We start from the raw sequence: 14,862 nt of genomic DNA, 5'->3' as shown, positions 1-14,862 counted from the left end.
AACATCGATGTTCGTTCCACCAAACAATCCACGTCCATCTACCATATCTACATAGGTGGGCAACTCACCAGGTACATTATATACCTGTAGATCATGCTGGACAAAAAAGCCCTCTATTAATTCACTGCCATCATCGGTGAAACCACTATGCCACAAGAGTGACTTAGTATTCACAACCGCACCTATAAGGACTGGACCAATGTCAGAGAATATAGGATTTTATCCCAGATCACAAGATGACGATTAGCAGGATCTCTATACTGGAAATATGAACTAGCACCATACAGATGCAAGTTCTGAACATTCACATGGACAGTGACATAATGATTATTCGAGACCTGTAGAATAAAAACACAAGTTCCCTTCTGCACAAAACAGCGGACATGCTTTCAGAACCTCTTCCAACAAGAAAAACCTGGCAGATCACCAGACACAATATATGGATGCTGCTACAAAACAATATCCAATCCTCTATATAATGCAATCTCTCCAAACTCATCCTAAGCAATGTAAGCACCCTGTGCATTTAACTGACCAAATCTAATTTAACGAAATAGAATTATAGTCCATATCGAGAGCTCTGATAAACCCACAATCTTTACCGTTGGCAGTTGCTTATGATCTTTCTGAAGACATTTGCAATTAACACAAGTTGGACCCTCCAACTTCTCTGGACACTTCTCACGCATGAGTGCAAACTGCAGGATGTTCACAGAACCTAGCCCTGTGACCAGATCTGCAGCGTTAGACATCTAAATACTTCTTGACCTTACACAAAGAAAAGTCTACAAATAACCTGCCCTCTGCAGTGAAGCTCTTGAAAGGTTTAGGACTAACCTCAAAAATCCCATGGTAGCATTTTGCCTCGCTACTACCCGATTTAAATAATAATCGACATTCAGACTTGAATGTAGCTGCATCCATCTGAATATTTTGCTTCCTAATGAGAGTCATTAATTCTTCCTCAGACAGCCGTCAATCTACGTCATAGACAATCATTTTAAGAAGCCTCTTGCCTTTATGGTCGACTTTTAAGTCAGACTTTCCAACTTCAAAGGAGTCAGAGATGACCCGCACAGTTTCTTTGTTGTTAGCAATGATGACTAAACCCTTTTTCTTCTCTCTAATATTACGAATTCTAAAGTTCTGCCTCTTTTGTCAAAGGACAACCTGAAACTCATCCTTCATCTTCTTAGTTTTAGTAGTTTCCGCCAAGAATCAGAAGCACTTGCTCGTGACTCCTCATCCCCAGAAGAGGATAAAAGGTCATCAATTGGTTCTGTAAATCTCCTCACAAGGTTTAGCCCACTTGGACTTACCCTTTTTTCCTTCAATCTCAGACGTTTCTGCAATCACAAACACAACAAAAATAGTATCCTAAACACAAAATGCACAATGATGTAAATAAACAACAGCCAATTGCGAAACATCTTAACAAAATAACTACCAATAGAAACACAAGTAAACTAAGATTGCAACCAATAAAAAACAATGTAAACAAAATGGTTGCTAATAAACAATAACTTATAATAAATACCAAAATAAATAATAATTAAATTAATGATTTAAATTTAACTAAATATTTATAACTTAAATATAAATTAATACTAAACTGTCAAAAAGTCAGTCCCAGTGACAACTACTAATATAAGTCGCCAAGAAAACCATAAAGGCTACCCACACAACCAAAAAATCGCAAATAAATAACATATACACCAATCACTTAAATACTATATAAAAACAAAACCCAGTCCCTTACTAATGTATCCTGTAAAGATACTTTTTTAAAACAAACAAAGAAAACTGAATTATAAATTAATTTTCAGTACCACTCAATCTCAACCACCCTATTTCATGTTGAACTTTAATTCATAGACCATTCCTTTTAATAATCCTTTCATTTTTCTTTTTCCTGTTTTACCTCCGGGAATTACCATTCAGCCATTACTTCTGAGGATGTTATGTGTATGAGTGTAAATGAAGTGTAGTCTCAGTTCGACCCTTCCTGAGATGTGTGGTTAATTGAAACCCAACCACCAAAGAACACCGGTATCCACGATCCAGTATTCAAATCTGTATAAAAATAACTGATTAGGACTTGAACGCTGGAACTCTCAACTTCCAAATCAGCTGATTTGGGAAGATGCATTCACCACTAGACCAACCCGGTGGGTTAATTCATGGACCAACAAACAAATGCCCACTCAAAAAATGGGTGGACATTTCATTTTGTTAATGAAATGTTTTTTTTGAAGTAACTTCTTTAGTTTTTCAGTTATGTTCTTGGAAAACCTACTTGAAAATATTTTATCACAGTTACATTTCTAAGTAATCCCTTATCAAAATAATTTTTTTTTAATTACACTAGGAAAAATTTACAAAAAAAAACAATGTTTTTAATTTGAACAGTTGGTAAAATGAAACTGCATGAAATTATATAAGCTCACTGCCTTTGATGTGTGAGTTTTAGATTTCCAGGGTTAAGCTTAGAAAAAAATAAACTAAATAAATAACAGAATTAGTAGTATCAGTTTCTCAGAAAAAAGCTAATGATCAATTTTAAAAATTATGGGATATATTTTTATTGAAGCCTACATAGCTTGTTTAAAAAGCTGCCCTATTCCAAATAACCATTTTTTTTTTTTTAGATTAATAAGTTTTATTCAGTATGAAGTTGCACAATAAAATTTACAAATGAATTGACATCACTAAAATCAAAGGTGATCTCGTAGGAAATACTTATTGTAAAATAGACTACACATTTGGAAGTGATAGGTTTTTAAAAATGTGGCTTATTAATCCTTAATTTTTAAAATCATGACTTATTTAAATTCTAGTGATTGATTTCAATTCAACATTCATTTTGGTATACGTATGGTACAAAGCCACTTCATGAGAAATGTACAACAACCATATGATCATTTGAAGGAAACAGGTTTACAGTGGACACAAGATTACACTGTTTCTATTTTAACTGTTTGCGATACCGATAATTATGATCACTAGTCTTCTAATACCAGTGATTAGATCATTGTTATCAGAAACTGTGAATGCATTAGTTAGAATCATATAAAGAATTTTAATGCTTCTATCTCTCACCAAGGTTTCCATTTACAAATTCAAAAAACAGCCATGGTTCATAAAGTTCTGCATAAAACTTTTACACAGATATATATTATATTCATTTTCTGCAAGAAATCAAACTGAAAGTAAAAAAATGTTCCCAGTTTGATAATTTATTTGATTTTAGACAAAACAAGGAAAAGGTTTTTACAGCCAATCTAACTTTTCACTCAACTGAATTTGTTATTAAACATAATTCATGAAAACAGCAACTAAAAATTGACACACCCATTTGAATATGCTTAAAAAACTAATGTTTGAAGTGGCTTAATAAAAAATCAAGAAATGTGACTTTTTTATAGAAAAAAGTGTTAATGATAATTTGTATGTTATATATTAACTAGCAATTGTTTACCTATAATGGATTAACTTGACAATGTGCGCAGCGTTATTACCATCAAAATGGTGCTATACTTTATTTTAAAGTTATAGTTGGCAAGGCATTAAATAAGAAATGTACAGATCATTAAGTCAAAGCACCCGTGTATCCTTATCTCTAAGTTATTCTTACCTTTACTTTGTGATTTCTTTGTCATGAAAACATTGTTTATATGCTACAAAACTTAGGTTATAAAGGAAAGAGTAAGTGAAGAAAGGGATTTGAACTATTAACAGTAAAATGTCAGTCCGCTGTGTGGTTACAAATTGAATATCAATTAAGACATTTTACAAGCCATAAATGACTGGAGTATTGCAGTTCATTGGTGAAAATAAAAAAAAAACTTTAAAATTTTACGAATACTTACGAGAAACTGTTATATTGGAAAAGAATAGTTAAAGAGTGCTGTGTTCAAAAATGTTTGTATAAGAATAGAGTTATATTGTGAAGATGTAAGGGAGAAAAAAATCTTGTTAAATAGTTTTACACAATAATTTAATTAAATTAGATTTACACTTTTTAAACTTTATTCCATGAGATTTAGAAAGTATACATAAATATTTTGTATTATGGTTTGTGTTCACTTGCTTTGATAAAAATATTATCAAATGGTATTTTACTGAACAATCTGTTTGAGATTTCTTTGAACACTTCACCAAATGCAACTTGGAATGGTCCTTTTAGTTCATTAAACATAATTTGCCAGTTGTCATTCATAAATTTGTTCATTGTATCTCCTGAAATAATAAAACACATTTTAAAAATTTTAGTAAGAATTTTGGAAATATGTAGGTTTAATTATTTATAATGTTAAATATAAATAATAAAATTAAAAGTCTGAATAATTAATTACCCTTTTCTAGGTGGAACCAACCATTTCTGAGTCATGAGAATTGGTTGATGGATCACGCAAATCATCATGTTGAAGAATACATTTTCATTTTATTTTATTGTTTTTTTTTTAAGATTAAAGACTATGAAACAAGAGTATATATTACAGATTAAGAAACTAACACTAGAATCCAACAGAAAATATTGAAAAAACATTTAAGAAACTTGTGTTTCATTCAGCGGGGTCTAAAATTTATCTTGATCTTTGTAGTTTTATTTTATTACATATAAACTGTGTGTGGATCTGTAGTAAGTTGTTACATGGCGCCACTGAAAGAAGAAAATAAGTAAATAGCACATATTTTTTTCATTTTAAATACATACATTGTACTGTAATATCTTTGAAATAATACAATGATACTGTAATAGTAAAATAAAGTACAGTATTTTCAGAGTACAGTAATTTACTGTATTACTTAACAAGAACTTTCTGTATTTTTGCGTTAAATGTGAGTACACCTTCAATATACGCGGGCGTTATGTTCCGGAAAATTTCCGCGTATAATGAAATCGCGTAAATTGAAGGTGCACTGTATAATAAATTTATAAAATAAATCGAAAAGTGTAAATGTAATCGAACCAAACTTAACCTACGCTCGCTAGTCAAGGTTAGCGAGCGTGGGTTAAGTATCGTTAGATTATATTTATTTGTTATATAAAGCTAGATTATAATTTTTATTTATTTATTTTCTTCTTTCAGTAGTGCCATCTAACAACTAACTGACCAGCTACAGATTGGCTGCGGGCGTCTTCTTAAAAGTACTTTTTTGTCTACATTATTTGTTAATTCACTTCAGTAATATTCTTTAAATTTACTTTTATGTAAGAGTTTATATGTTTTGGTGGTCTTGCCTATAATTTTTTACATTGTTCATTGTAGCAGCAATGGTATAAACATAAAAAAAAATTATCAGTGACAATTAAGTTGTTATTAGTGTAATAAGTATATAAACTTATTGTAAGAAATATGTTAAGAGATTTATCGAAAGAGTGAATTGCTTGGTTTGTATTTAATCTTTTGGAAATAATTTTATTTTTAACATCCTCCAGCTTTTCATCATTTACTCAGATGGAATCAGTTATAAAAGTTATTGATTTATTATTCTGTGTAAAAGTATAAAAATACAGTCATTATATTAGTAATATTACTTACCCAGTCTTTTGTTACCGTTGAACAGGTTTTCAAAATTAAATGTAACTAGTTTTGGTTTAAAGCTGACGATGTATTCTTTCAAAATCATATGTAATTTATTATCCTTCATAACTGGTTCACCAATTAAAGTATGATTAGTGTGAAGCTCAGCTGAAATAAATATAAAAAAAAGACTGTTGAAATAATATTTTTTCATTAATGGTTTTTGCAGTTTTTAGTAGTCCATATGTATCTTTTCCAGTTAATTTATTAAATACTACATAATCCCAATTGGTTGTAGTTTTTATAAATTTGATATAGTGTAATAAATATACTTATCACTTTCAGACTGTGCTGTGACAGCAGCATCACCCAGTACTGCAAACAATATATATTTCTGAGAGCATGTTACAATTAATGTTAGCATTTATTTTTGTAAATCATCAGTCCTGATATTAAATTATTTCTTCAATACTACATTTTTTATTTATATTTTCATTTATATCGTTCTTATAATTTTTATATTTACCTGTTTAATACAGATATTGGACCAAGAAAACTCATTTTTATATGGAAGTGAGATACAGTAGACACAAATTATGCCTATTTAAAAAAAAAAATTGAATAATTGCCATAGGTTCCTTGCCAGATTGCTATTTGATGGTGTATTAATAAGTCCTTCTTAGCATACATTCTATGCATGCCAAGATAGACTGATCAGCTTCCTGATTTTCATCTTCAACAGTCTATGAAACTTCTTCCATGAATATAGCTTTAAAATTATCACATATCACAGTAAATGAGTGAAACATATGAAATTCAATTGTTCATTTTTTATAAAAGTTGTAGATTTTGTAAAAATACTAACAGTGAAATGAGAGTCTAAGTACAGTGACCGTGAAAAAATATAGACATAAAATAATGCCTCATTCAAAATGAGGAATTATTGCTCCTTGTAGTGAAATTTTTTTCCCTATTCTGATAATGATATAAAAATGGGCTCATGAAAATGGTCACTTCGTAAATTTTTTACCTTTACTCACTGGAATGAGTAAGGGAGATTTGCTAACATCAAAAAACTTATGAAGAAATAGTTGTTTTATTACAATTCTTATGAATAAGTTGTTTTTTAAGTAATAAGTATTATTAATGCTTACAAAAATATTTCCATAAATTATTCATATTTAAAATTTATTTGTTAGAATATTTTTTATTATTTTATTAGAATTTTTTTGTTATAATACCTAGAAAAATTAAAAAAAAAATCCTTTCAGCACGCTGGAAGGCGGAGGTAGATTTTACTGGTGCTAAATAGGGGATAAAAAAGATTTCCACCTTAAAGTTAAGAAAAACTTCAAATTTAGTCAATACGACAATGGTTGCATGTGAAAAAAATTTTCACATGTTTGGCATATGACAAACCCCATCTTCTTACAATTCCAGCTACATTTTGGTCATCCCTTGCCGTAAGGGTTGGTCATATCAAAAATTGTTACAGACAAAAGTTTTAGGTAATCTTTAGAGGACTAACACCACTTTAAACCGATTCAATACTGTGCCTATTAAGGGAGGTATGATGTTTTGTCTTTCAAACCTCATTTTTTCCACCCCCTGGGCCAATGGTTGGTGATATCAAAAAACTAGATAAGTTTTAGGCCCTTATTCAAAGAATACTAAGAACTTTAAACGAGTTCAATATTTTTCTTAATAAGAAAGTTATAGCAGTGTTTTGTTTTTTGGGAAAAGCCCCCCATTTTCATCCCCATGGTTCGATTTTGCCCATTAACTAACTCGACTGAGATTTTAGGTCGTTATATTTTATGTATTAATTTGAATGTGTTTTGTGTGATCATCAGTTGTGAATCAATTTGACAATTTTTCTAATCCTTTTTATTCTGCTATAATTTTTGAACATCATTTTATTGACTGATTTATACATATTTAATTACCTGCTTTATATGTTTTAATCCTTCCCCTATAGATTTTCCCTCCTGCACGTTTGTTTATAATAAATTGTATGACTGGGTGCCTTGATAGATGACCTGCAAATTTACTTGTTCAAGTAAGACTTTGCCACAATCTTTTTTTTTCTGTAATTTTAGTTTAAACATTATCATTATTTTAAATTTTATTGACTTACCTGATTTTCAAACTCCTGGTACACATATCAGAACCATTTTTTCTCTTACTTTCCTGTTATCTATATTTCACAGCAGTAAAGCTACATTCTTTACAGATATTTTTCTAGAAAAAAGATATACTTTCTTTTTAATCCTAAATGTACATTTAATATCAGCAAATTTCTTCTCTGCTTGGAATTTCCCTTACTTACAGTTATCTATTTTTAATATCTTGCTTTTGTCATAGTCTTTATGAGCTTACTGCCTAAATAAGAAAATCATCCTCTTATGTTCTGTATGTTAAGTTAGCATATAATAATTTTCCTTTTTGCCACATTTCATCATCTACATTTATTTATTTTCAGACTGAAGTTCTTTCCTATCACAGATAATATGAATTTTTTTCTCTTCCTCCAAGATATCAAACATTTTTTCCATCTATCAGATTTTCTTTACTCTTTTAAGAGTTGTATAAACCTATAACACTTTAATCACAGGTGTTTAGTCTCAGTTCAAAATACTTTCTTATCAGACCAAAATATGCATATAATAAGTAGCATATTATTATATATTGCAGAAAACTGGATTTTGATTTGATAGTCACAGGACACTATTAGCTTTTAGAATAAAGTGTTATGAAAAACTCTTGGGTGATGTTTTGAAGAAGAGAAATGGAGAATAGATTAACAAAGCATTAAAGGATCTATACAATAACCTGGATATTGTGGCTGAGGTCAAGAGTGGAAGCTTGCTTGAATTAGGTAGAGTGGATAAAGAGAGAGGATTATAGAGCCTAAATAAAGGAACCACAGTGAGGGAAACTGGAAGGCAAATGGCTAGCAGTAAGTTGGAACAAAATTTGGCATTGAGTGCTGAAGGGTATGGGAAAGATGGGATGAAGGGAGAAAAATATAGAAAATCAGAGTTCACCACCTAGTATTCATGAGGCCAAGTTCTGAGTGTGGTTTTAATGGCCATGGTATTAGTAACAATAGTTTAGTCAGTTTAGGTTTTGAATCTATTCTGACTAAAATACTTCTGTTAGAATTTCGGAATATTGTGGACTATTTGTTCTCCAATCCTTTTAATCTTGCAACATTAACATAAAACAAAAATTTTTAAGAAGGTATTCTTTGCAAAAGAAAATATTGAAATTACAACTGTGATGCCCCATCCCTTACAACTGTCTATGACTCATAGCCTAGCAAACATTGCACTTTAAGTTTTTGTTATTCAGATTTTATAGATTCTTAATTAGATTGTATTTTCACAAACTACTGGAGCTGCCACCTGCTTTAAGATATAATCTTTTATCAGACCTCTCCATATGTATGCTGGAGGCACAGTAAGCTAATACCATTATGGGATATTTCCTCTCATTATTATTTTTAAGTAATTATTAATTTATAATTATATATGTACTTTTACTGGTAAGTACTATCTGAACTTTGCTTTTCTTTGTCCCATTGCTACTATAAATTTCTGAAGTTTTGATAGCAATATAAATTTTACTATCCCGTCTAGATAGTGCTATAGCTATAGAAGGGAAAGCATTGTAATTGGTCCAATTTGGGCATATGTGTTTTCACCAGATCTTGACGTTTTGATACCTAAGGAACCAAAACATTTTCCAGATGTTAATGTTGGTATGTATAGCAGAGCAATTCTAGCAAGGCGCTTTTACCTCTACTTACAGCCATACGTCTTCTCCCCTTCACAAACGCCTTGCTATAACTGCTCAGCTACACATGTGTGTGTGTTCAGTGCTCACCCCTAAATCACCTTACATTTCCAGAGCTACTGGACCTACTTTAACCAAACTTGGTCAGATTACTTCTATATGCGGAGCATTGATGCCATTAAAATTTCAAATTAAAAAGTCAAGGCTGTAGAGCAAGATCACCCTCAGTATCGCAAGATTTCGCTTAATTAAGGTAATATTTTTCTTAGGCACATTTGTTAACAATTTTTGTAAAATCACACTCCTACCCCAAAAAATGCTCTAGACTAGTGCCTAAGTGGACATATTGCTTCAATAGTACCCCTGTTACCACAAGGAGCACTAGTGTTGCAGTCAGCCAACTTCGAATTTTCCTTTTCCCTGTGGGAAATTCCCTTTTACCGCAAACTCTTGGATCGGGAAATTTGAAATTCCACAGGCTTGCCACCAGAATATTTTTTACATTTTAAATATTAATTATTTATTTTATTTTATTTAGTAAATATTTCAAAGGTTGGTAGCACTGATGTACAGCTATTGTATTTGTCTGCGGAAATTAAATATGGTCTACACGCGGATTTTAATTAGAATCATTGAATTAAATAAACTAAAAAATATTTAAATAAAATTATAAGTATTTTAAATTAAGTTGTGTGTATAAGCCGTGCATCAGATCAACCCACATTGGTAAAAGCCATGTGACGGGAAAGTCCTACAATTCTATTGTCAGATTTTTTTCAGTAACTCTTAATTGTTTGCATTTCAAACAAGGAATTAAGTTGTATTCAATGTAGCATTTGAAGTCAAGGTATTCAGGCATTTTTCATACCATTAACGAGTAAAATTTGGTTTTTAATTCACGTTCTGATAACATAAATGATATTGTAGGTGATTTTTTGTATGCTTAAAATTAATTTTGAATCAGATTTTCTAAACAAGAGATGTTGAAACAACATTTTAAATGCATTTAAACCTTGGATTACTACTAGCATTAGAAATAGTGAATCAAGTAGAGAAAGTTAGTTTTGTGAAGATTATATATATATATATATATATTATATATAATTTATTGCTTACATTAACGATTAGAAAATAATTTTCAAACATTTGTAAAATAGGAAGTTCCAAAAAAAAAACTGCATGCAGCTGTAAAAGAAGCAACTGAAATCCAAGGCAGAAATATACTATTATTATCCTATTCAAAGTACTCTAAGTACTTTGAAGTATTCTAAGTACTCTTGAGTACTTAGATACTTAAATACTTCTAAGTATTCTAAGTACTCTTGAAAATTATACGCTTGTATCTTCTTTCTTTAGCAATCTTTGTAAACAAAATAGTAATAAATGACAAAAACTTTAGGAATTCATTAAAGGACTATCTCTTAAATGGCAGCTACTCCTATGGAACATTTCCTGAATGGCCAAATCTTTCAGTAGTTTAAAAGTTTATAGAGGATGATTCATTATATTACATTGCAATTTATTTAAAACTTTTTGTTTTATTTTAATATATGAAGTTTGTTTTTTATAAATGATTACATTCTTGGATTGACATATAATGTGAAAAATGGGTATTGCTCTAAATTATTGTTATGGCGTAGAGATGAAGTAAATAAAATGCTATCTCAAAAGACCAATATATATTTGACTACATTGCTGTTGCCAAGAAACGCCATTTACACTAGAAAATAAGTTTTTCCTTAATAGAATGAAGCAGCTGCTAAACAGCTATTCCTTTTAAGGAAGAAGTTAATATTTTATTTTGTAAGAAATTATGGTGATATTCTCGTAAAACCACTGTGCTGCGAGTGATTTTTATTTTACATTTTAATTTTCATATGTATGTGATGAAAATGTTATGTTTAAAAATGCTTCAAAGTATGTTGCTTTTTCAGTTTCCAGCAAATTTAAGTCTATGGTTTCTATTAACACTTGCATATCCTAAACAGAATTCTCTATTGAAATTTTTGTCTGGGGTATCTTCTTTTATCCAGGAGACATCAATAAATGTTTTAAATTCTAGAATGCTATGTGATCAGTGAGATTGTAATATCTGCAGAAAGTAATAACTTAATTACCCAGAATTGTAGTTACAAAAAGTATTAAAAAAACTGTGTGTCCTCATACTCAGTTGAGACTCTACACGAGGGATCCTTACTTTATTTGTAAAGCTGAAAATTCTGCCTGATTTCAGTCAACTGTACAAAAATTAATCAAGTGACCAGCCTCTTATGCAACAGCTTTTAATTTTCTCTATAAGTGGTAAGTCATTTTTGGAGTTATCTGTTGTATATATGAACCAGAATGTAAGCTAATACTTTGATGGAAAACTACCCTGACCTTTTGGAATTATAAACTGTATTATTATTGACTTTTACTTCACAATTTGGGACTGAAACATGTACTAGTTCAAATAGGTCTTCACAGAAATATAAAATTAAAATATTGTTGCAGATGGAAAAATGTATAAGTGCCAAGTAAATTTATACTTAGGGTGATGTTTGATTTTCCTTCTCCTGAAATTGGCAAAATGAGGATTTGGCCGGCAATTGTGTACTCTCCTTCCATTGACAGCTGATCCGTATATGATTCGGTTTCCAGAATGTATTGTTTCAAATTTGCCCTTGAAAAACCATATATGAAAAACATAAATATTTAAAAAACACAAATTAGGAAAGTTTTTTTTTTAAATTAAGTTTTAGAGTTTAATACACAATATATAAGTAAATACTGAAGAATTAAATTCAATGATTATATTACATAACTTTTAAGATTAATTTCATTGAGGAGCGAGTAAAAAGTTGTTAAAATAAAATAGTCACTTAATAAAATAGTGATAAAAATAGTTTTCAGGATAATTTTAAGATTATCTTAATTTTTTTATTAATTTCAAAATTTAAGATTAGATATATTTTCTACAAGAATAAATATTTTTAGCTTTGTTGATTAATTTGTTGTCTCCATAATCTGTTGATAAATAGTGAAGACCCTGTCTACCTGATATCCTTTATAAATCCTGGATTTTTTCTAAATTTTGCTAATTATGTTTTTGCCCCAAAACTTTTACAAAATATGTAAAGATTTTCAATAAAATATGTTGTTTTTTTTTTGCCTCAGGTAAATTTTGGCTTTTTGTTCCATAATATTCTATATTATAGAAAATATAATATTCTACAATATTATAATTTGGTTCTATAATGGTCAACATATTAAGAAGTCTGTCTGGTGTTGCCAGAAGTATGTCAGTATTGCGATTATCATATTTTTATTTTGTATTAATAGTTGCATTTTAGTGGAGAATACATCATATATTCCCTAACTGTGTGATAACACCAGTATTAAAAATATGTTGGTTTAGCTTGATTTATTGGAATTAAAAATACTCCTAAAGTTTTATGATATTAAATACCCCTACAAAAAAAAGAAACAACTAATTGTTGACTTGTCTTAGATAAATGAAGATTCAGATAATTTAAAGAGCAGCATTATATAGGAAAACTGTTCATTTGATCTACAGAAGTGATAAGAATGTAAGTCATTCTTAACCATTATATTACATAAATTAACAGTTTCATAGTTAATGTGATATGTTATTTCATACAAAAGTAATGTTAAGTTGACAATCAAGAAGACATTATTTCAGTACAAGATTTTTTATCTTTTTATCTATAGACTGTAAGGAGTCTACATATTTACTGCTGCTGCTGCAAAAATAAATTAAAATGCTGCAATATATTTTCTTGTTAATTTTATAGTTATTAAATATGTACTGGATCTGTTTTATTAAACTATGTTAGAATTTTATCGCAGAATTTTTCACAAAAAGTTAAGTACGAGCTCTTCTAAATGAGATTCCTCATTGCTTAGATTATGTTAAGCAGGATTACACTGTATTTAATTTTTATTTATGATTGATTAAAGTTTATATAATAATGTAGAGTTAATTTTTCTTTTATCCAGATTATCACACTTTTCCACTTTTAATTCTGAATTGTACATAGTAAGAGATCTTTTTTTAAATATATGCATAAAAGTCCTTACTAACTGTGAATAAAATTTATCCTCGTGAAGTTTTTAAATTTATACTCTGTAGAATAATTTGCCCCTTGAGGCACATATACTGTTGCTTGGCCCAATGTGGAATAAGCAGCACCCTTTGGGATGATTAGGGGTAATTCATACATTTTAAATGGGAACTATACCACCATCATTTTAATCTTATCGATGAAACAAAGAGGTTGTTGAAAAACTCCAATAAATGATCACATTCGCCGATATACCATCAGATTTTATTATATTGCATAGATTGAAATCTATACAAATGAATTTAAAATATGTGCCTTAAAGTTCATAATTATTTTACTATAATGAAATCTTTAAAAATCATGAGGATAAAATTATACTTCAAATCAGTGAGGATTTGCAAGAAATTATACTAAAATATATAATTTTTAACAAAGATCACCTATGAAAACTCCAAAATAGCAACTTTAATATAAACTTGTCAATTTATATTATAAGCTTTTTGAATCCATGAATTCACTTATAAAATAGTTGCATTATTATTGTTACATGTAAAATCAAATAATTAATATTGTTAATATAATAATTAATTGATGTACAATTAGTATTGTTGGTAATCAATTAAAATTTTCCATTTATGGCTGCTAAAAGATTTTTCCAAATTTTTACTGTAAATGTAAATTAATGTCATTACATTTCTATGGCATAAATTTTATGCTTTTAAGTGTACTTTAATTTGAAAAAATCTGGACCCAAAGATTTTATTTACACAATGCTATGTTATAATACAATGCTATTTACATCCCCAATAACACTCTTTATGTTAAGACTAATTGTTAATAACTTAACAAAAAGTATGTACCGAATTGATTTTGAACAAATTAATGTAAATAGAATAATTAAAAACTAATATTTTTAAAAAAATCAACTAAGCTTTTTAAGTGAATTGGGAGTTTAACAAAGTTTGTTTACTCCAAAGAAAAGCAGAATTTTTGGATAGTTTTTATTGATTTTGTAAAATAAATTATCGTTCAATAGAACTGATATGGTTTTGAGATTAAATTGTTTAAATTCTTCAAGTTAAATTTCATTTGAAATTGTTAAATTTGCCCCATAACTGACATCCATAGAAATGTGGTATGTTATTAAATTAAATTAAATTTATGGTAGTAATTTTGAAAATATCTTTCAGCAGCCAGAACTGAAAAACAAAATATTTTCAGACCCATGTTTGTATGAAATTTTTTTACTTATTTTGAATTGAAGAATGCATTGCTGAAATATATTCATCTCCTCATTTGACATGGTGTAAATAATATAAAATTATATTGTCATATTGTATCTAGCTCGCTTCTAGTAAATAATTCAGCAGATTGCTTCCTTAGCGGCAGAATTAAATTATTTTATTAAAATTAAGTTTTTTCACTTACTGCTTTATCCTCTTTTGTTATCTTCGTTAACTAATTTTGCAGAG

At 29.3% G+C, this 14,862-nt stretch overlaps 1 protein-coding gene across 1 annotated transcript in view; it reads right to left on the bottom strand.

Annotated features, from left to right (window-relative positions):
* Positions 1-4,069: 4,069 nt before the first annotated feature.
* The window catches only part of Jhbp12 (Juvenile hormone binding protein 12), an 18,757-nt gene continuing 7,964 nt past the window's right edge, over positions 4,070-14,862 (bottom strand). Inside the window, exons 4-7 of the mRNA XM_075361709.1 lie at positions 11,855-11,988; positions 5,861-5,903; positions 5,547-5,719; positions 4,070-4,239 (exon numbers count right to left, since the gene is read on the bottom strand). Coding sequence (XP_075217824.1) covers positions 4,070-4,239; positions 5,547-5,719; positions 5,861-5,903; positions 11,855-11,988 — 520 coding nt within the window. The remainder of the gene's footprint in view (positions 4,240-5,546; positions 5,720-5,860; positions 5,904-11,854; positions 11,989-14,862) is intronic.

Source organism: Lycorma delicatula, chromosome 4 (assembly GCF_047948215.1).
Source record: "Lycorma delicatula isolate Av1 chromosome 4, ASM4794821v1, whole genome shotgun sequence".
Taxonomy (NCBI): Eukaryota; Metazoa; Arthropoda; class Insecta; order Hemiptera; family Fulgoridae; genus Lycorma; species Lycorma delicatula.
This window is presented reverse-complemented; position numbering and strand designations above follow the sequence as displayed.